The sequence below is a fragment of the Tenebrio molitor genome, chromosome X (genome assembly GCF_963966145.1).
Source record: "Tenebrio molitor chromosome X, icTenMoli1.1, whole genome shotgun sequence".
In the NCBI taxonomy this organism is placed as follows: Eukaryota; Metazoa; Arthropoda; class Insecta; order Coleoptera; family Tenebrionidae; genus Tenebrio; species Tenebrio molitor.
In genome coordinates this window covers 996,287-1,017,934 of record NC_091055.1, presented here as the reverse complement: position 1 = coordinate 1,017,934, position 21,648 = coordinate 996,287, and the positions used below count along the sequence as shown (strand labels likewise).

Below are 21,648 nucleotides of genomic sequence, written 5' to 3'. Positions count from 1 at the left end.
AAAAATTTTTGTTCAAAAGGACAGTACAACATAGCTAGAATATTAATCAGGTACTTCTAAACGAATATTAGCAACTTTGATATTTTTTTCAAAGTGACAGCAATATTTTTTTAAACATTTTTACTTGGTCAACAGGATGTCCCCTACTAAGCCCCGAACTCGGAATACAATAATTTTAAGACACCTGTAGACAAATATTATGAGATACTTTTGAACCAATTAAGTTAGGCAAAACACATGGAACCATTCTTGGATAACTGCTACGAAAAACTTTCAATAATTTCCACACGAAGTACATTCTGCTGGCTCAATGAGAACTTTTTTTTTCACCTTTTTAAATGATTGAAAGAAAGCAAATTGCCTACAAATGAGAAAAGTATAATCCAATTCTTTTTTCATAGGCGTTGGAAGTCACAAAAAGCGAAGGGCCACGTCGTAATATCGTTGGATCGAACGAATCTTTTAATTTTTTTTTTTTCAAACAACATAATTTTTTGTTAGCTTTTGGATCAGGTCGCAGATTGGTCAAATTGTAGAAGGCTCGTCTCGAAGAATTTCTAAACGAATGGAATCACAGAGTCGAGGTTTGGGTTGGTTGATCGTTAATAACGACAATTTTGATAAATATATTAGTTTTTAATTAAAACTATGCAATTTATTTAAGATATGGTGAAGTCTAGTATGAATTGTACATACAACAGACAATCAACGTTTGACAAATAAACAATGCTCGATAACTGTTCTACACATGTTGCTTAAAATTGAATACATTAGTAGTACTACATTTTCTATATTTTCATAATAACTTACAATTAATTATTTGTTTTAATTGGAAGACTCAGTTTTAGTATAGTGTAGTTAAGTTACGAAATAAATTAGCATAATTCGATCTAACCAAAATAGCTGTATCAAACACACTATACTAATGACAATTTCATTCACTCCACATTACAAAATAATTAACTTTTAATTACAAAACTCACCCTAACTACATGTACATTAGTAGACTAATTAATGTTAATTATTTAAAATATGTATGTTACATTACCTGAAATTAATTTCGTACATTAATTTTATCTAATAATGTACAAATTCTAAAATTTTATAATGTACAAATACTTTGACACGTATCATACCAAATAAAAGATAAACTCTTGCAATTGTCAGATTTGTCTTACATCTTAAGTAACAAAAGAATGAAGTCAGTAGAAAAACTGGCACTTACAATGTGTAATTATAATTATTAGAAAATATCAATGCGATTTGAACATAACTACCGTAGTTATTAAATTTAAACTTGAACTAAGTGTACGCCACACAAATTTTGTTTTATTATTTACAACAGCAGATTATGTTGACTATCCTAAATAACCTGTATGCCAATATTCACAGTTTTACTATAAGTATTGTCATAGTTACAGGTCGCTCAATCCTGTGGTTGGGGTGCAGGAACACGTACCCTACTCACCACCACCCCGATCAGGCGATCAGTACATTTTCAACCCAAAAATTCAACACAATTTAAACGTAGACAGAATTATTGTCGTAATCAAATACATTAATTAACCTCTAAATGATATAGAACTGTCATTTTCACTATGTGAAAATCACAGGTTATAAACAGTACAACATTTGATATGTACAAATACACCCAAAATTACTTTCACATATTTTATAAATTATATAAAAAATTCAACTAGTTTTTTACGACTTTTGTCAATATATATATTTGTATATATTATTAAAAAAACTGCTCTATTCTATCCAAATAACACAATTAATTCTTCTCTTCAATTTGTGATATGAATATAAATGATAATCATGAACGTGTTATATAAGAAATTTCATTGTAGTCTATTAAAACGCAACAATAGTTGCCTCAGTTTACGTTTTAAAGGTATAGAATCTTAAGTGTAATTTACGATCACGACGAAATAGCCAAAATGTAATACATCACGCTTATAATAAGCAGTGTCGCGATGCTTAATGACGTAATCGATGCCTTACCACAAATGTTAATCTCACTCTCCTACAAAACAAAAGTGATGATTCTTGGTAGTATTGAACAACCGTACAAGATAATCTCATTTGCAAAATAGGAAAAATGCGAAAACGCTTACCTCAGGATGGTAATTAATACACTTCGGTGGACGTCTTCTATACAAACTATCTTTAGGTTTATGCAAACAGCCTCCATTCCCTGTATCGTAAATCAGTTCTTGCGGAGCAATACTGAATTGTTTGCTTCCGCAGGGACACAATGTGTCCACGACCAACAAAATCAAATTACTGTGCGGAATTTTCTGAACACTGAACGGTCTAAAATGGAGAAAAATGCATTTGAGGATGAGCCAAATGAATCATGTTTTCACCTCTCGCACGCAGTGACGTGACAGTTTGTTAATTTCCCCTTTAAAGGGTCGCTTTGGCCGCTCACGTTCAGCTTGTCCGGCTGGAGAATGTACAAATCAACTTTGCGATCGCAAGGTCGTATTCCGAACTGACTTATGTCAACCCCTTCCAAAGGATCAGACTCGTAGGGAGGAATAAAGGAAGGAGTGTTGGTGTACGGGGGTGGTATCAAGGGGTCGTGTTCTCCTATGACATCTTCACCTGTCGGATACTGATCAAAGTTGCTGTCATAATCGGAATAAATGGTTTCTACCCGATCACCTGGAATGTTATTTAATTTTTCTTTGATTATTACCGTTCCGAAGATATACCTTCTTCTTGAGCGTAAGCGATGGCAGTCCCGTAAGCACTCTCCAGTTTGGTCATCAACAACATCAAGAGTTTAACCAAGTGTTTGAAAAAAGATTTGATAGGATCGAACGGTTTGATTTTGTTGGCGTCGCCGCTGTAGTGATTCTTACTGTTAGAACAAGCACCTTGATAATCATAAACCGTTATCTTTTTGTATATTCTGTCTTGAACAAGCGAGTCCATTATTGTTCCATCAATCTGCCCAAAAAATTGTCCAGTGTGTTCTGTTTTTTCGGAAATGATCACAAAACCATTGTTATCGAGGACGTAACAGTCTAGCTCTTTGCTTGCGCACGTTTTGGTACAAGACGAAGTACCAGTGCACTAAAATGATTTCTTCAGAAAACAAAACCACAGTTTGATTTCTCACCTTGGAGGTGATATTTAAGAAAAGCGATGCCAGAGTGGAGTGTTGGTACTGCAAACCAACCACGGCAGCAGGAGCTCGATGGCCGTTGTGCTCAACAAACACTGCGTGGGTAGCTGTGATCAACGGGTTCTCTTGCAAGTTGCTGTCAAATGGTACGGAAAAAACAAAGCTTTCGGGTTCTATTGAATGTTGATCAACCGCACGCTTGTACCAAGTTTCGTCCATGGCTTTAACATTTGATTCGCTAAAATGCCTAAAAACGAAATTTTTATATCAACTTTTTCTTCTAAAACTCAACAAGAGTCGTACTACAATAGTATATTGTACAAGACAATCTATTGTCGAACGAAAGGGTCACATGTCTTGTGAAACGAGTGTAACATGCTATTTTTTCTATTTCGGCTTCATTAATTTAATTCTTTTAAATATACAATAAATATCTAGTGACTTTTATTTTAAAGGAATTGGGTTGGTATTGACGAAGCAATGTTATTCCATTGAAAATTAAATTTCAAATTGTCTTCCAAATGTTGCTACAATAATAATCTACCCCCTTAATAGTTTATTTTGATAAAAACATGGATTCAGATTCAAATGACGTCACATTTCTGACATTTACTATCAATACCAATCCCATAGTCAATAATCACTAGAAACCATGCTATAAAACAAATAGATATTCTAATCTTCTACTAGACTGCGTCCAGTGATAGAATGCTGTTTTTTAAATATTCTTAGATAACAAAATCCCCAAACCATAACATTAAAATATTTACAAAGTATCATAGATTGTGTTGGTAATATCTTGAAACATTCGCGCCACTGATTCTTATTGGTTGTTATGAAATCCACGCGAAAAATAAATTATGACATTTGCAATTGTCAGTGCTGTCAAGTAGTTTAAGCATTTAAATTTGCGATTTTTCATCTTTAGAGCTTTGTTTTGCGTTTCTCTGGTTTTAAAAGTTATTAGTTTTGATCGTGTTGCTGTTTTGATCTGTTCCGGTGCGATTTTTTGTTGATTTTTTTAAATTTGTGAAGTGAGTGCGTGCCTCAAGAATCTAGCATAATGAACACTTTTAAGTGACATTACAAACATCGAAAATGATACAGAGGAAAATTTTTTCATGCATTAAATTAATATTAAATAATCTCTTGTTTGTGTTTAGCCATTTCCGAAAAAAGCTGAATATTTTAATTTCAGTGGCCAGCTTTTTTCGGAAATTCGAAAATGTATTGTGGGTTGCATTTTTAATTCCGTCGGGTGAAATCCCCTGTAATAATAAAACCTAATATATTACTCCTACTATACTGAAGTTTTCTTTCGTCTTTCCTTAGTGCAAACCTGTTCTTTCCATTTTTTTAAATTTCGCGCCGGATCTATTTGTTGTAGCGTAGAGTGAACATTTTTAGTAACATTTATGTCAAGCAATCTATGAGTGGACAGAGTTTACCATGCATAACCATTACTTTTTTCTTTCAGTTTTGAATTGATCGCACGTTGTTTTTATTCACTTTGGTCATTATGGCAACAACGTAAAATAAAAACTTACGGGTGTGGAGGTTTTTCGTTAGTAATGCTGTGATCAGTCCATCTCAACAGACCACTTCTTGTAGCGACGAATGTTAGGGTTAGTCCAAAAATTTGGTGTCCTTGGCTGTAAATATAAAATGTATTAGTCTGTGAGCACTAGCAAGAGTTTAAAAAAGAAACCTAAATTACAACCTGAAATAGAAACGCATTAGTAGTAGTTGTAGAACTAGTGGCTGGATGTGTAAAATAGGTACTCCTCATGTACCTAAAATTTGAGATCGGTTCTGTCATTATTGCCATTTTTTCCACTTTCTTTTACAATATACTTACTACCTCCTGTTAGCAATGAAATTGTGGTTAAATATTCAAGTGGAAAAAACTTTGACGCAATTTGTAGTAGGATGATGATAAAAGATTGAACTAAACTATGTTAACATGAAGCATTCATTACGCTTAACACTTTTTCCTTAAGATATAGATTTTGCGGCTGCATGGATGTTAACATCCATGCCGAGTGGTTTAATAAATGCTTTCAGTTTTCTAAAACTTATCAAAAACAACACTAGGATCTTCTTGATGACTTTACCTTTGCAACTGTACCAAAAGTGTGCCAATAGGGCTAATGTGCAGAGAAAATTAGTAAATTAACTCGTTAAAACTAGTTAGTGCATTAGTTAGGTATATCACATTAGTTCAGCGTTATTTGCAAAGGCATGCAAAGAATCTTTTGAAAACTTACTGCGTATCTTCAGAGCGAGTATTGTGCCTTTCCAGCTCCTCCGTGACCATGGCGTCCAAGACAAGCGATTGCAGCAGATTCTTGTCACCTGAAATCGAGCAAACACGTCAGTGATAATTTTTGGTTGAATCTAGAGTTTACAAAAGTATGCGTCCTTGTCCTTTTTGGTTGTTTGATGGCGATGTTCGCGTTGAGAAGGTGAGCGCGGCCGTAAAGACATCCATTTCCATCCAGGGCGCCTACTGCGAGATAAAAAATGCAAAACTCTTTCTTCAGCTGTTTTAAACCACTGTTCGCCGGATGCACCACTCGTATATTCGCAGTAAACCCTTCAAAGGTAAAAAAATTACATCGATTCGCAACCATTGGATGAAGTTAATTACCAATCAGGATGCACCTTCCAGTTGGTACCTTTGAAGTAGTCTGTCACTACAACAAATACCTCTTCAGATCAGATATCGAGTTTGAAGGTTTAGTGCTTACCATTTCTTTGACTGTGCTTAATTTCTTGTTCTGCGAGCAACTCGTACATGCCGTAACGTTCTGGGATTGCCAACCCCAAAGCGAACGGCGTACCCTCAATGGGGGTGTAAAAATATTTATGTCTTCTGGTTGTAACACGCCGCTGAGAATTTGTTAGTTAGTGTTTCCATAAAGCATCTACATTGAGACTCACCACATTGTCGTAATGGATCTTGACTCCCAATTCCGTTTCTCCTTCTTTTTGTTGGATCATGTCGTATCTTAGCTGAAATGTGATTATATTAATAATTAATGCGAACTTCCGAACTGACTTACATCGAGGAGAACAGAATGATTTTCACGTGGTCCATTTTCGTTTTCCACCAGTTCAACTTCAGTCAAATCGACTGAGATGTACTGGGGTTCTAGAGTGTCTTCGTACAATTCGTTGTTTTGCTAAAAACGACTGGATGTCAAGACGGAATCGATCATTTTTGAAAACTTACCAAAGGTCTCAAATCTGGATGGAACAGAACGTGCCCGTTGTTGTTTATGATGAACGAGTAACCGTTAACACCAAGCTGAGACAACAAAAAGAAACTGATGTATTTTTCCAAAATAAAATTTTCAATTTATTTACCTTGTATGATGGCACGAGCTTTTTGATTTGATCGATCGAAACATCCGTTCCCACCACACCTAACAAATTGGCAACCCTCACCTGAAATAATAATAATAAATAATAATGCTTTTTTGGGAAATTTTGAGTACCGTATGGTTTCGTCGATCAAAAACTGGAGTAACAACCGTTGTCATCAATTGTCCCACTTTGTCGTTCAAAAAGCTGTCGGCCTGAAACCAACACGTGTAATTTTGGATTTATTGATCGGTATTGGGGACTTACTCGACCACCCACATAAGCGGGGGTCCATTGTATCGGGTGGTCAGTTTGATACATCACCATCGGCCTCGCTAGCACTTCGATATAATGCAAAACTCTTTCGTTAATTTTGTCGAAGCTTTCGATCCTGGTGTAGTATCCTGAAAAGAGTGCTTTCAAAAAAGCCGGACACTCTTTGGCACCGTTACCTTTATTTGCGCACGCCATCCAGTGCATTTCGTGCGCGCTGCTCGAGTCTTTTCCGATCAAATACGTGAAAATTCTGACTGGATGGTGAGGGAAATTGTACTTTTTAAAAATGTCTCTGTAGCTGGAGGGCGGTCCATCCGTGATCAGCATTATCGCTTGGTTGCACTGACACCCCTGACCGGTCCTGTTGTACTGCAACAACAACCCCGACTAATAACACCACCACGAACGCGACAACCTCTTACTTTGTGCAAAATTTCAAATCCTGTAACCAGTGCTGCCGTAAAATTTGCAATATTTTCGGATTTGAAAGTCGCCAGAGATTCTTTCAACCATCGAACGTTCTCGCTGTTGGCCTTAAAACAGTTTATTAAATTCCGCAACCGACTAGCGCCAAAACTTACTTGCACAAGCATGTCTTTGAAGCAGGGCACCGTCTCTTCTGTTGCGTCTGAGAATTTGTAAACGTTAACGAAGTCGTTGTCTCCTAAAGTGTTCAAAATTGATTCGGTTGTGGCTCTGGCGAGGTTAGATTTATGGCCACTCATAGAGCCCGAGTTGTCAATGAGGATTACAATGTCTTTTGGTGATGTTGCAGCCGAGACATACCACGCTGAGGATCGAAAATCGTAAACGTTTCGCGAATTTCTGGGACGTTGCCAGATTGTTGACATATCCTCGGGGGGCCACGCAATACCTGTTGAATGTATTTTTAATAGTAATTTTGGGTCACGGGGGATTTAGCTAACGCGACAATATTTTTTCGAAGTGAAAAGATTCTCTCAAAGCTCAATTCAGATTTTTTTGGTGCTTTTTTACCTGGATATCTCCTTAAAAATCCAGCGGAGCTTCCAAAAAACTGCCAGGAGAGCGATGGATCATCTTCATAATTATGTATAAAAAGAGGATCTAAATGTTCAGACCATTGGATCGCGTTTGTGACTTCCGGATCTGAGAAAACAATATTTGTAGGGATTTTTTGTAATTTGGAAGCTCACCTTACCGTATTCTTCCACGTTTGGTGGGATCAGTACAGTACTAAGACTAGCGTTAACTGGTAAATGATCGAAATGAGGATTTGGCGTTAGCATCATTTCTCTTGTACCCTCAACTGGTCGTCCATCAGGACCAAACGAATTCAGTCTTTTAGCATTATAATAACGGAAGGGTTGTCCGTTATCTGTTTGTGGCGTTAGTGCAGCTTGTTCAGCTGATTCGGTTATCCTCTGGGAAAAATCGTGTTTAGGAAAGTGAGCGCGAGAAAAGACGCGACCTTACCCTAACTGCCTCAATTTTGAAACTCATCATATTTTGAACTTCTTTAGCCATGTCTTTGACCATTTGAAAACCGTCCTTTCTAGCAACTTTAATATTTTCGTCGTGATATTTCTAGAACAAATTAGCTTCTAAGCGGACGAAGTTAAAATAATTGATTTTAATGGTCAATGCTGCGCAGCTTATAAAATCCTTGCAAGCTCCAGAGCTTCTAATAATAAAACAAGTGAGACCTGCAGGAACTTTGGGAGCTTCAAATGTGGTTTACCGACATATTTCGGGATTATTCACTAGTACAAAGACTTATTTACCTCCGAGACAGCTCTCGTGATATTATAGGATAACGTATTTGTATGAAAGTGGTTTTGTTCGAGTTGGGAAAAGATGGATGGCGTTTCGACAATTGCCAGGAAACTTATTAAATCCAGGGATGAATTAGTGTGATTCACTCTATTGAAAAACTTTTAATTTTTGAAGATTTATCCCGGAGCATACTTTATGAGACAAAGCTAAAAATGACAAAAACATTGGATAATGGTGAGCGGCGACGTCGAGATTGGAAATTCAATTAAATTGGGGGAGGGTTAATTTCACGATATTCATTGTAAGCTCATAACCGAGAATTTCGATGCGTATACCTTCCAAGACCAATTACTGTCATCTCAATCGAATTTTCTTTTTATTCGATAACTTCTACCAGACTTTTCCATTGTAAATTACGGTCGGCCATTTTCAACTTTCAACACACAAACTCACAAAATATTTATCATTATAAAACACTTCAATATCCTATCAAATACAAAATACAATCATTTCTATAGGCGTTATCGCATTTTTTCGCAAACTTAAGGGTAACATCTTCATCTTTCAAATTTTACCAAAACTGATTGGTCAGTTTTATTTGAACTTATTTGGCCTTGCTGTGGTGATAATAGTTATTTACGCACCAAGTGCGGGAAGACGATGTTCCCGCCTGAGCGACGAAGGAGCGAGTGCCTTTAATTAATGCGCGAATGAACGGAAGATGTCTTCACCCAAGTGGTTCATACAATATTTTTTGTACGAAAATTAAATTAAATTTTTTTATTTTAATACATTAAACATAAACGAACATAAAACCAAGTAGGCAGTGATCTTGGTTATTGGAAACAATTGCTTCACTTGATATTTCAATTTTTGCAATAATTTGTGAATTTTGTAGGAACAATTTTCAACGATTATAAATCTTTCCGTAATTTTTTAATGGAGGAAAACCCAGGGAAGTTGTATTTTATGAACTAAATTTTATTATTATCAAGACAGATTTTTTTTTTGAATGCCTCAAAGGGCCAGTGAGTGAGCGTTGGATGTTGGAAGCGTTGCTTTCAAGGCTATGAGTACAAAAAAGGATTTTGTACACCTCAATATGTTTTTCGGTTTTTTTTATTCTCAAAATTGGCGTTGAAGAGTCAAACTCATCAGTCTGCAAAAAGTGAGGTTAGATTTAAATAGCTGATTCGTGATCTGTAATCCGTGGTGCTCCAACGCCTACTTTGAGAATAAATTTAAATGAACACCCGATAGTTCCCTACAATGATAAAAAAATAATCTCTTTACGTCTCGAAAAAACCACAAATGCTTGAATTCGCACGGTCTTTAATAATAAATGTCGAAAGCGACAGTTATCACATGAGGAAGCACAAAAGCGTAGCAAGTTTTTGTCCGTCATATATAGATTCTTCAGATCAAAATTATATTAGCTGTGGAAAATGCGATATCGGAATAAACCTTCAAAAAACTGAAACAACTAAATGTTCACAGAACTGTTGCTGCCCAATGGAAAGTAAATTATAAGTCTGATCCTAATTCGATTGTCGATTGATTGACTGAAAGTTAAAGGAGAGCAAATCGATGATCACACTAGCCGGAATAAAAGGGATGTTTGGGTGGAATAAGTTTTACAAGTAATTAAACACAACAATTATACAGGGTGTTAGTAAATAGTTGGGAATAAATTTCAGGGTGAATTCCTTACGAAAAATGTGGCTTAAAACCTAAATAAAGTTTTTCGTTAAAATGAGTAGTTTTCTCAAAAAAAAAAAAAATGTAGTCCACTGTTGGAGAATTTCTCTAATTAGTTCATTTGTCTGCCTAAAATCGTATTAGTTTTGAATTATTTTTTTTTAAATTCAACGTTCTACGTTTAAATTTTTTCTTTAAACCATTATTATTATTTCGCATTACTTCAAAAAAAAATACGGATATGCCAGAATACGTTTATTTTTTTTTTTTTTGAGAAAACTACTCATTTTAACGAAAAACTTTATTTAGGTTTTAAGCCACATTTTTCATAAGGAATTCACCCCGAAATTTATTCCCAACCATTTACTAACACCCTGTATATGTAATTAATTAAAAGCAGTGTTTCAATTCGAGAATCAGCTGAGAAATACAATTTACATTTGTTTCGTTTTCTTCTTGGTGTTGAAAAAGAATCTCAGCCAATTGAGAGTGGTGTTACATAAAGGGAGTAACTAAATTCGATTGTGCTAATATATCAGATTTAAACTTTGTAAGTGGTGCGTCCCGTAAAAGTTGTGGTGTTATTTTATCAGCGACATCGATTATGAAACAAGTCAAATAGACTTTAAAATTAATTTTGGACGTTGTACATTTTGGACAAATTTTTATAGGAAAATTCAAAACGTGGTACAAAAGTTGGTCAAAGTCTTATAATTTGGAGTGGGTATTATTAGAAAGTACATCAGAACATAGAACCCATTGTATCTGTTTGTATGGAATGGGTAAGCCGTAAACACTGGTTTCAATTGGATTTCTCAACTTTTATACATGGGAATCGTTGTTTAAGTGTCCTTACCCTCTGCAACTCGTTCATTCTTGTCGATAATTTGCCATACTGCCACAGATCTACTCCAAATTTGAGCGCCCAGTTTCTTACTCTAAAACAACAAAGAGACAAAAACGGTTACAAATCCGAAGAAGTTTCGTGAAACTTTCGTTTTGCAGATATCGATGGTCTATTTAAAATATGGCGGCCGCAAGTTGTTATAAAAATGAATGATAAACGAAAAGTCCGTACAAGAGTGGACGAATTAAAATGCGCGAACGGTTGGTGTTTTATTGAAACGCACCCATTAATAATATCGATTGGCAGTGTAAAATTATGAAGGTATATACTCGTAAGCATTATGAAAATTGTAGATTACGGCATTTCTCAATCTAAAAGGCAAGAATAGTCCCCTCTAGCTTGGCAAGAACGATAGTAGGGGTAGATCAATACACCCTCTACCTCTGGCATAACATACCCTTTCCTGTCTTATGCTCTGACCCTTGCTATCCTACGGGAATCACTTCTTGGACCCGAGACATAACAATATTTTTTAAAAATGGTTTAACTCCATTCGTCGGAGGAGTGGTATTAATGAAAATAGACATACCGCGTCTGGTGTAATTATGTCAATGGTTATTTCACGGTAGATTTCTCTCAACCTTAAATCAACAAAGTATAAAGAGCCTGTTTGCCTGCTAATGAATAAATTTCCCATAGTCTCTGCAAATTTATGGTTACAGCGAATGTCGGTGCAAAATAGAAAAAAATGTAACTTGCTTACACATAAAAATTAATAAGCTCGCCCATGTTACGTCTGAAAATTAATTAAACGCCGACTATAAAAATGTATCCAATTTTGAAAATTTCTACGGGTGGGAAATTGCGTTTGCTTGGGATGCAGAGAAGAGTTTTTGTCTGGTGTTTGAAGTATCGAAAAATTTCTCAAACTAATTCTTATAGTTCGCAGCTGAAGTGACAGATGTTACCTAACATCTTGAACAATACTTACGGCCTACAATTGCCTCGCTTTTAAGAGAAGTGATATAAATTGTTCTCGCTGTCATTTCAATATCAATTCTTAAAAAACTATGATGCATTTTAGGCATTCCACCAAGAGATTTGGGTATGGTAGACGAAACAGACACGTAAGTGCATTATTTATAATAATTTTCTCATCAGAGAAATAGCATCGTACATATTTGCGGTTATGGCAAAAATTCTTAATGATCTAAATCACGCCGCGACAAAGCTCTTTTGACGAGAATACCTGCCTAATCAATGGAAATGGCGTGACATTAATAAACACCTTTGTGTATTTTATTAGAGCATTAAGTCCATTATGGCAAGCTTTTATTTCGCCGTATTATTATCACTACTATAGTTGATTTTGAGTAGATCGCGATTGTAAAAACTAAATTGGGATTGTAATAGTCACATAATCACGGATGCAGGTAATGCACATCCGAATGAGTCTCAGATTTACCTAATAAAGTTATTCGAACAAAGTGAAAGTCGAATATAAAGAAAATAAACAATTTATGGAATATCTGAAAAACATCAAGGGCTGAATGTAAATTTGTAGGGGTCCGGATTTTTTAATAAAGCTGAATTTTAGGGAAATGTACTGGAAATGGGAAAATAATGATTTTGCGTAGAATTTTTCAACAGATTTATGGCAAACGTGAGTTCGTTGTTACGATACATATTTCAATTGTTCAAAGATGGACGAAATATAAGATTATGTCGTTGAAAAAGTGTTGACGAGAAGATCTACGTGAGTTCTTGTTTCATTTTGCAGTAGCTAATTTAAGTGTATAAATTAACTTGACAAAGTGTTTCAAATTACTTCGACCTAAGAAGTCTGTCAACGCAATGGATTGAAAAAGTATTCAAAATTATTTCGGAAAAACTAGCTATTTCATCGATCACAAGCGTTCTGTAAGGCAAGCATGTATCAAAACTTGTGTCTTTCATGATCAATCAAGAGTAATTAAGATAAATACAATTTCAACAATTTCCCATTCTTACAAAACAGAAGCGTTTGAATTTCTGAAATACGTAAAACTTGAGCTACAAAATCCTGTTGCTGAAACGTAAAATATTGTTGGTAGAGGTGCTGGATTCTCTCGTGGGCTGTGACCTTGGAAATATCTGCGCGAAGGCGGAGCGATAAATCTGTAAATGAAAACTCAACACGTCGACTACGTTCAAATTCAAATACATACAGGGTGTCTTAAAATTATCGTATTCCGAGTTCGGGGCTTAGTAGGGGACATCCTGTTGACCAAGCAAAAAAAATATCAAAGTTGCCAATATTTGTTCAAAAGTACCTTTTGAGCAAAAATTGGAAAAATAAAACTTTTATTTTTTCGAGATAAAGCTGTTTTTTCAAGAAATGTCTTTTCATTTATATGTATTTTAATATTTTACATAATCATTCTCACCATATTTCAAAATTAATCTCAACCATTTATATTTTTTATTTGAAGAAAACATGATGAAAAGTTTGAACCTTCAGACCCATATATCTTTGTAAAGACCCCCCCTATATGTTTTTATTTTATTTTTTCGAGATTCCTGAGATTTTTCCCTACAAGAACCCCGACTTGGAATACGTTAATTTTGCGACATCCTGTATAAATAGACGAGAGAGAAACGAAACTAACGCAACGAATGACGTTTGCGCAGATATGACTCATAGCTCATGAGAAAATCCAAAATCTCTATTTATCTCATTTTGACTTGGTTTTTCAAACAGTTTCTCTTGTTTTTGATTCGCCGTCTATTAGTTGGGTCCATCAAGCAAAGACGAATTTGCATTACACATAAAAACTTGACAAATTGTACGCAATACGTGAATACAAGAATGGAATAAATTTGTATGTAAATCGTCGCCCAACTTCAATATCTCTGCCAACAACAATAAAAAAAGAGAAGAAAATTAAAATTTTCAAATTTACGAAACTCGAATAAAAATAATCTTGAGATTATCGGGGAGACGATTTTAACTTTATACGTCTTTACTTGCTACGATTGTATCGTAGAATTGGTTTCACCGAGGTAAGAAGTTTTCTCCTGTTCTATGAATCAAGGCCATTTTATTTTATTGAAAAGGAGATAAAAGAGAAAAATGTAACAGTTTGATGAGAGAGTGTTGCAGTAAAATTGAATTTCATGTTTGTGTTTGAAAGGTATTAGAGAATTTAGTTTGCATAGCTTAGAACAAGAAGGAATGTAATAAATGTGAGATCTGTTTGTACAGTATGCAATAAAACGAAATTGAATAAAATGTCATTTTAATAAACCCGCAATATTAAAAAGACTGAAAAAAAAGACAAAAACAGGTTTTCATCGATGAAAATTAGATCAAAATTTTGCATTTGTTAAGTATTTGTGGGTTTTATATTAAAATTCCTAGCGGCGAAGATGTCGAAGTGTTTTGAAAACAATTAAACGTACATGACTAAGAAGAATTGAGCGGCGGAAATGAGAGAAAAAGGAGCAATATTTGTTATTTTCCGCATGAAAAGTTTTCCTTTCTCTTATATCAGGATTCCCAACAACAAAATAATTTTGCTCATTTATGGTGTGTAGCAGAGTTGTGAATTCCAAAGCGTTTTATGCATTTGGTGCGTGTCCATTTTGCATTCCAAATTAATATAAATATGGTACCCTAAGGTATACGTTCCATGTTATTTACCCATTATTGGGTACACAAACGTGCGTTGCGTTACTGCAAGCGTCACATTGGCAATCCTGTTTTAGCCTTATCAAATTTCCAAAATTTTGAAAGTTCCGTAGAAATGGAGAAAAGTGTGTGGTTATAACGATTTGGTCAGTGTTTCGGGGTGATTTTGTTTTTAGAACCCCATTAAATATCAGAAAACACAAAATCAATAAGCGTCTTGTAAAATATGCAGATAAAAAGAGCGCATTTGTACATAAAAGCACCCAAATATTAAATAATAAATAAATACACGGCTTTAGGGTTGTGTCGAGATCGTGATGTAATAAACGATTTGTCAAAAATGTTCGTAAATCGTGATTTTTTGAGGTGGAATAAGCGAAATCGTGGTATTTGCTTGTCAAATATCAGTTTTATTAGGTTATGGGGGTAAAATATAGTTACTAAGCTTGTCACGTTTAGGGGATGACTGTGCCACTCCGAAGTTTTACACGTGATTCAGATTTTCACTTATTTAATGAAGTTGTTTCGGCGATTTTGTATCATCATCGGTGATAAAAAAAAGAAACGATTTCGCGAACGGGTGATAGGAACGAGGGGCCTCAAAGCTCGGCAAAGTAGGGGAAAAATTCGAGCTTCGTGGCTTTAATTGCGTATTTTCAGCAGGTTATTACGTCAGAGTGTTATAAGATTTGGGTCTTACTCGTTACCAAGAATGTTTTCGACCTCGTCCACGAATACGAATGCCGGATGAATTCTAAAGTAAAAGCAGCGTAATATTGTGTAAAATATGACAAACGTGATATTAAATGTTCTTATCTTACTCGATATGTGGGATGTCTTCACCCTGTTCCATAAATACCGGATAAATTCTGAGGAATAAAATAACAATCACATAAAATAGTTTTTTGAAGGTCCTACTTCGCGCAAGGCTCTCACACACCATGTTCACAACAAATTTACACTACTTCCGGTCAATCTACGAGGGTTAAGCGATCTTCAAAGGACATCTTGATCAGTCTTGATTAAGGGTCGGCGTGTGCATTGATTTGTTAAGTTTTTATCGGTCTAGCAATCACTCAAATTAACTATTTTTCACATGTTAATTTCATTTGAACCGTGAGCAAGGGTGAATTGTACCGGTGGCGTTTAGGCTGTAGTACACACCCCGAGTCGGCCTAATCTATTTGGGAGTTGCATTCTTGCGCCGACGCCGCCCTCACTACATTACGGAAAACTCCAATCGCACCGAGGCGCTTCGTCGATACCCCGACGCCTTTTCCAGGATGCGTGTTCCCACCGACCAGGACCACATCCGCTGGAATCTCAAATCAATCGAAAATTTTCACATTTTCTCATAACTCCTGACAATGAACTCTCTACTGTATTCTCACTTTCACCGCACCCCAAGGAAAACTTTTTATGACATATTACGAATCCTGCTTTCCAAAAATATTTTCAAAAAATTACCTCCAACATTGTACGTTAAATTCGCAAAATAGTTCTGAAAAATGTGCTATTTGATACAAACTCACCGTTATTTAATAATAATAATTAATTGTTGGGGTTTTTCTCGAAAACCTCAAATTTTGGTGATCAAGAAGGACTGTTTAAGTTGGAAATCCAATTAAGAACGTTTTTTTATTCGACTACATATTTGCAACACTGCAACAGTACGAGTATACAGAGTGTCCCTGAAATGCGCGGCAAAATTTTAACCACGAGCTACTAGGCTTCATATTGAACTCGGAAAAAATATTTAAAAAATTCTATGTCAAAAAATAAAATGACATTTAATTTTTGAGCTACAATTTTTTTAAATTGCCATTAGTTCTCTACGTTGTTCCACAGACTCGTAGGTAAAATTTCGGCACATTTAAAAAATACACCCTTGTACAGGGTGATTCAAGTTTCACAGCCCGCACGATAAACCCTATTAAAAAATTAGTAAAAATCATAAAACGTTGGGGTTACATTCCCTTGACATAAGGCTTCAAATGTGTGCAATCAATTTTCCCATATCACTTTATTCCGAGCCATAAAATTAAAAAAATCGATTTTGGACAAAAAAAATGTTTTTCTTACAGGCTCATAATTCACAATTAATTCAAAGAACACATTTATAAAATTCGCATCAAAATAAAATTGTTAGTTTTTGAATTATTACAATTTTAACATTAAGAGCGAAAAATGGCCAAGATTTACAACTGCAGTGTCATAAATAAATACCTCATTGTTGGGTAGACATCTGTTGACAACTTTTCTAGTAATTCTTAAGTCTCTAAAGGGTACCATAAACAAGCCATGTCAACCTCTTTTGTGGAAGTGACCGCCCAATTTAATAATTAATCATAGCTAAATCTTGCACTTTAATATCAAATTCCATTTATTTCGGAAACCGGTGATGTTTTCATTATTTCAATGACACCAAATTTTTGCTAAACGTTTGAAAGGACTCTAGCGGTTATTGAATTAAAACGAAATATTTACCTGTTTCATTAAAAAACTTTAAATTTTTACAGAATGTTCTACAGCGATACACAATCATTCCTGAATTTTTTGAGAATTTTAAATCGACTAGAGGTGGGTGTTTTTACTCGGGCGGTAAAACTTGAATCACCCTGTATATCTTGTTTTATAAAACGTACACCAATGCGGTTTCCTTGTTTTAAAGCATATTTCCTAGATGTTACTTCGCATTGGCGTACATTTTATAAAATATGGTATACAAGGGTGTATTTTTAAAATGTGCCGAAATTTTACCTACGGGGTTGTGGGACAACGTAGAAGAAAGACTAAAAGCAATTAAAAAAAATTGTAGCTCAAAAATTAAATGTCATTTTATTTTTTGACAGAATTTTTGAAATCTTTTTTCCGAGTTCTACATGAAGCCTAGTACCTCGTGGTTAAAATTTTGCCGCGCATTTTAGGGACACTTGTATGTTTTGTTGGTTTATTTGACAGATATTTGATGTAAGATTAACAGCGGCAAAATGATAGGTTGACTTATGAGAGTAAAAATTAATGTTAACCAGAAATTAAATTTGAAATACAGAACAATGATCTAAAAATTAACAAAACGAAAGGCTTGAAGTACCCCTCCATTTTGTTCTAAACATGTGGGAGTGTTGTCAATGATGCGGCTGTCAGTGTCTAGCCGTCAACAACCGGAAGTTACTCCAGTTGTACCATTTAAAAATTAAATTCAGTATTAGAGGTGTTGGATTATCTTATGGGCTGTGACCTTGGAAATATCTGCGCGCAGGCGGAGCGATAAACCAGTGAAAAATCTGTAAATGAAAACTGAAAACATCGACTACTTTAGCGACGCGGTAAATTCAGAGGAACACTATCTACTCTTAGGGCCCGATTTCAAGTCATAGTCGCAAATAGGGGGTGCAGCACAAATGTGTAGCTATCTTTGTCCTACACATTAATTACCAATATGCGTCATCTTTCTCTCTTGCGACGTTACCATGACAACAAGTGCGACCGTCGCAAGTTAACTTAAAATCAGCCTTTTTGAGACCGACATTCGTCGTTTGCGCAGATATGACTCATATCCCATGAGAAAATCCACGCAGATATGACTCATAGCCCATGAGAAAATCCAACACCTTCTACCAACTCAAACAGTCCTTTTTGATCCTTGTGCGTTCAAAGTAATTGTATGAAATTTAGTGAAACAAAGTGCTTTAACATATTGGCGGCTGATAAAATTTTGATTTTATGTAGATGGGTTTATGAATTGAGCGGTTCATTTGATAAGCGTAGATCGGTTTCGACCTTACTAATCCAATTAGTCCGGTATAATCGGATTGGCCGGTGGAAGTTGATTTGGACAGTTAAAAATTTGACGACGTGATTTATTCCCTTGACATCCTAACATTAATATCCCATCGCTGCAGCCTCCCGCGGCACCAAATCCTGTGAAAATTTGGGAATCGAGGTGGAACTGGAGATTGCCGCGTTATGTAATTTGTGGGTTGGTTTCATTTCCGTCATAAACAAAAACGTGCACTTATGGATGTCTGTACGAATCAGAGATAATCGTTTGATGATGGGGGCGCTTCTAAAGTTTCGTCGCCACCCCACTCATTTTCCATTCCACCAGGCTGTCTTTGGTCCTCGTGGTGTTCTCAATAAAATCTTCGACCTCTTTCACTAATCCGTCGGTCCACCTTTCAGCTTCCAGTTCCGCCCGTCAGACAAACGAACAAAACCTGTCATTCACAAACACGACCACCTTGTATATTGTTTTTCTAAAAACCAACCCCGATGGTGATTATCATATTTCAGTTCAACAACGCACTGAATTAATTGGAGTTGCGAATTTAATGATGTTTAATCATGGGCTTCGATTTCTCCAATTTTGAGGCGCTGCATACTTTACATAAAATTTACATATCCACTCTTCAAAATTATAACTTAGCTCTTCTCCCGGAAGTAAAACCGGCGGAAATTAAAAACAGGAAAACAGTAGCTGTCACGCTTATTAGAGTATTGAGAGATATGCTGTCACACTTCATATCTTCTTAGATTTTGTAAATTTTCGGATGGCCGAAAGGGCGATGCGATTGGCGGTGTACGGATGTTATGAATACAAGTGCAGTTTTCTGGGAAATCGGGTTTTTCCGGGCAAGTGATTTATTGAGGGTTTATCGGCGAGATTTTGTAATTAAGCGTAAACTATTATAGTTAATTTATGTATAAATATTGAATGGATTTAATTAAAGTGGGCAAGAGGTGATTAATCCTGGAAAACCGGCTTGTACCACTTTTCAATTTCCGCATAGTGTTGCTTTAGACTTTTTGTTGTGCAAGCGTTTCATTTAATTTTTAGGAATCTGATTTTCATTCATTTTTACGTATTGGAATACAGAGACGAGAATAAAGTGGGACATTAGCGCGTTCTTGTAGTTCAAAAAACGACTTACTAGAAGATAACTCTATAACTGGAATAATCCACTTCAGCCAGAAATGATTTTGTAGGTGAAAAGATGTTGAAAAGTTGACTGGACTTTTCTTTGACGTCCAAAAAATCATCTACTAGGGTCTAAATAGAGACTAATACTTTTGCATTTTGAGATTTTGTCTGGATAGTTATGCAAACAAGTAATTAGGGCGGTAAGACTTTTCCTCCGATGGCTAATGCGGCTTAGCCCGCAGGAATCTATACTCGTATAACATATCCACCCCAAGTGTATTGACCAACCGAAATTGAATTTGATTGTTTGTCTGCTTTGTGCTACTTGTAATTAAATAATTGGATTAATTGTAGTGGGGATCTTGAGAAGGCGAACCCATCAACAAGTTGCACAATAGGGAGAAATAAATTATTTGAGAAACATAAAAGCGATCGGGTAAATGATCGCCGACTGAAAATTGGAAGAGCTTCTAAAAATTCAGTAAACTCGTGTAACTTTTAACATTATAACTTAAAACTGTTACAAAGTAACAGCAGGTTCAAAAGTAGCAAAAAGCGGATATGTATGTAGGACGCTTTGCAGAAGGCTGTACTCAGTTGAGGTAAATCAATACTGAGCGCACGAGGACGCGAGTTGAGTTTCTCACTATTACTACGTCAGCCGTCTACTCATCTACGTTACGTTATACCTCTTTGCATTACTTTAATCGTAACATAATGTCCAAAATTTTACGCCGATTTCGAAAATGGAGTTGAGGGCGCTGACGTGTCAGGATCAAATTTCAAATGGATGTTGCATTTTCGGTAGAAAATCCTGCAGTTACTAGTGTTACTAGTCTGAAAAGAGCAGGACCTAAACGGTAACTTTCCTTGTACCTCTATATTCATCAGCGGTTGTAAAAATCACTCGTTCGAGAAGAAAGTTAAGACCTGACTGATTTATTTTTCCGTCCCAGATTAAACGTTGAATGTATTTAATAAATATACAGGGTGTTTCAAAATTCGCGAATTCCGAATTCAGAGCGTTGTAGGGGATCATTTCAGTTGTCCAAATATGGAAATAAAAAACAAATCGGGACTCTCCCCACAAAGATACATTGGTCTGAAGGTGCACGTTTTTTTCAAATACAGGCTGAAAAGTTCAGTGTTTACTGTTATCTATGATGGAAAATAATAACGTAAAACAATTTTTTGAAGAATAGCTTTACTTTGGATTAAAAAAATCTTAAATTTTTGTAATTTTTTCTTAAAAACGGAACGGCAACGTAGCTAGAATAGTATTTTGTCACTGTGGATATGAAGGCTGCTATGTATTGAACAAAATTAAAGTGCTCTTGTTCAGGAAGAGCGAATTTTTTCGAGCTCCACTAGGTCCTTCCCTACCACGCTCTGAATTCGGAATTCGCGAATTTTGAGACACCCTGTACAATATTTTTGTACGTATGATCTTGGGCATGAAGAAGTGTTTTGTGTAACTCTTTTGTGAGTAGCCTACACTTTCTAGAACTCCCAAAGTTCTTCAGATTAACTCTAATCCTGGACTTGCTACATAATAGTTGTCTGATTTTGCTTTGTTTTGCTGGAAAAGGAACATATTGACAATTAATCTTTATTTTTTCCATTCATTTTGGACAAATCGCTGTCCCCCATTTCCATCAGCAACTTCCCCTGTTTTATTGTTACCTACTTGCAAGCAATAATTCTTTTATTACTGTCTGCATAACTTGTCACTCCATTTTTTTTTTCCAGTTCTTTAACAAATCGCATTTTTTTAAAAGAGGTTTCAGTTTTAGTACACATTCCCTTAAATTAGTTTTAAAAGAATTGCTGTAAAATAATGATCAGACTTGAACACTCCTAACATATTTTATCATTTTACCTAAATCTACGACGTCTAAATCGCTTCATATTTTTCAAATTTCATTGTTTATGAATATGATATACAGGGTGATTCTGAAATAAGTTTGGAAAAA

The 21,648-nt window shown here is 35.5% G+C and overlaps 1 protein-coding gene across 3 annotated transcripts; it reads right to left on the bottom strand.

Annotated features, from left to right (window-relative positions):
* Positions 1 to 528: 528 nt before the first annotated feature.
* On the bottom strand, positions 529 to 15,942 carry stol (stolid). 3 transcript variants are annotated; one of them, XM_069060456.1, is made up of 25 exons: positions 15,573 to 15,942; positions 11,091 to 11,172; positions 8,237 to 8,347; positions 7,962 to 8,184; positions 7,778 to 7,909; positions 7,363 to 7,655; positions 7,204 to 7,314; positions 6,958 to 7,150; positions 6,773 to 6,909; positions 6,640 to 6,720; positions 6,509 to 6,589; positions 6,375 to 6,449; positions 6,205 to 6,324; positions 6,083 to 6,154; positions 5,890 to 6,031; positions 5,790 to 5,835; positions 5,548 to 5,735; positions 5,407 to 5,494; positions 5,254 to 5,286; positions 4,687 to 4,791; positions 3,134 to 3,386; positions 2,724 to 3,087; positions 2,373 to 2,661; positions 2,121 to 2,319; positions 529 to 2,029 (listed from the first exon to the last, which is right to left on the bottom strand). In XM_069060456.1, the coding sequence occupies exons 1-25, from the start codon at positions 15,692 to 15,694 to the stop codon at positions 1,925 to 1,927; spliced, it is 3,645 nt and encodes a 1,214-aa protein (XP_068916557.1). In that variant the 5' UTR covers positions 15,695 to 15,942; the 3' UTR covers positions 529 to 1,924. The 3 variants fall into 3 exon arrangements, with proteins under 3 accessions (XP_068916557.1, XP_068916556.1, XP_068916559.1); XM_069060455.1 differs by having other exon boundaries at positions 531 to 2,029; positions 2,373 to 2,673; XM_069060458.1 differs by lacking the exon at positions 5,254 to 5,286 and having other exon boundaries at positions 548 to 2,029; positions 2,373 to 2,673.
* Positions 15,943 to 21,648: the final 5,706 nt, after the last annotated feature.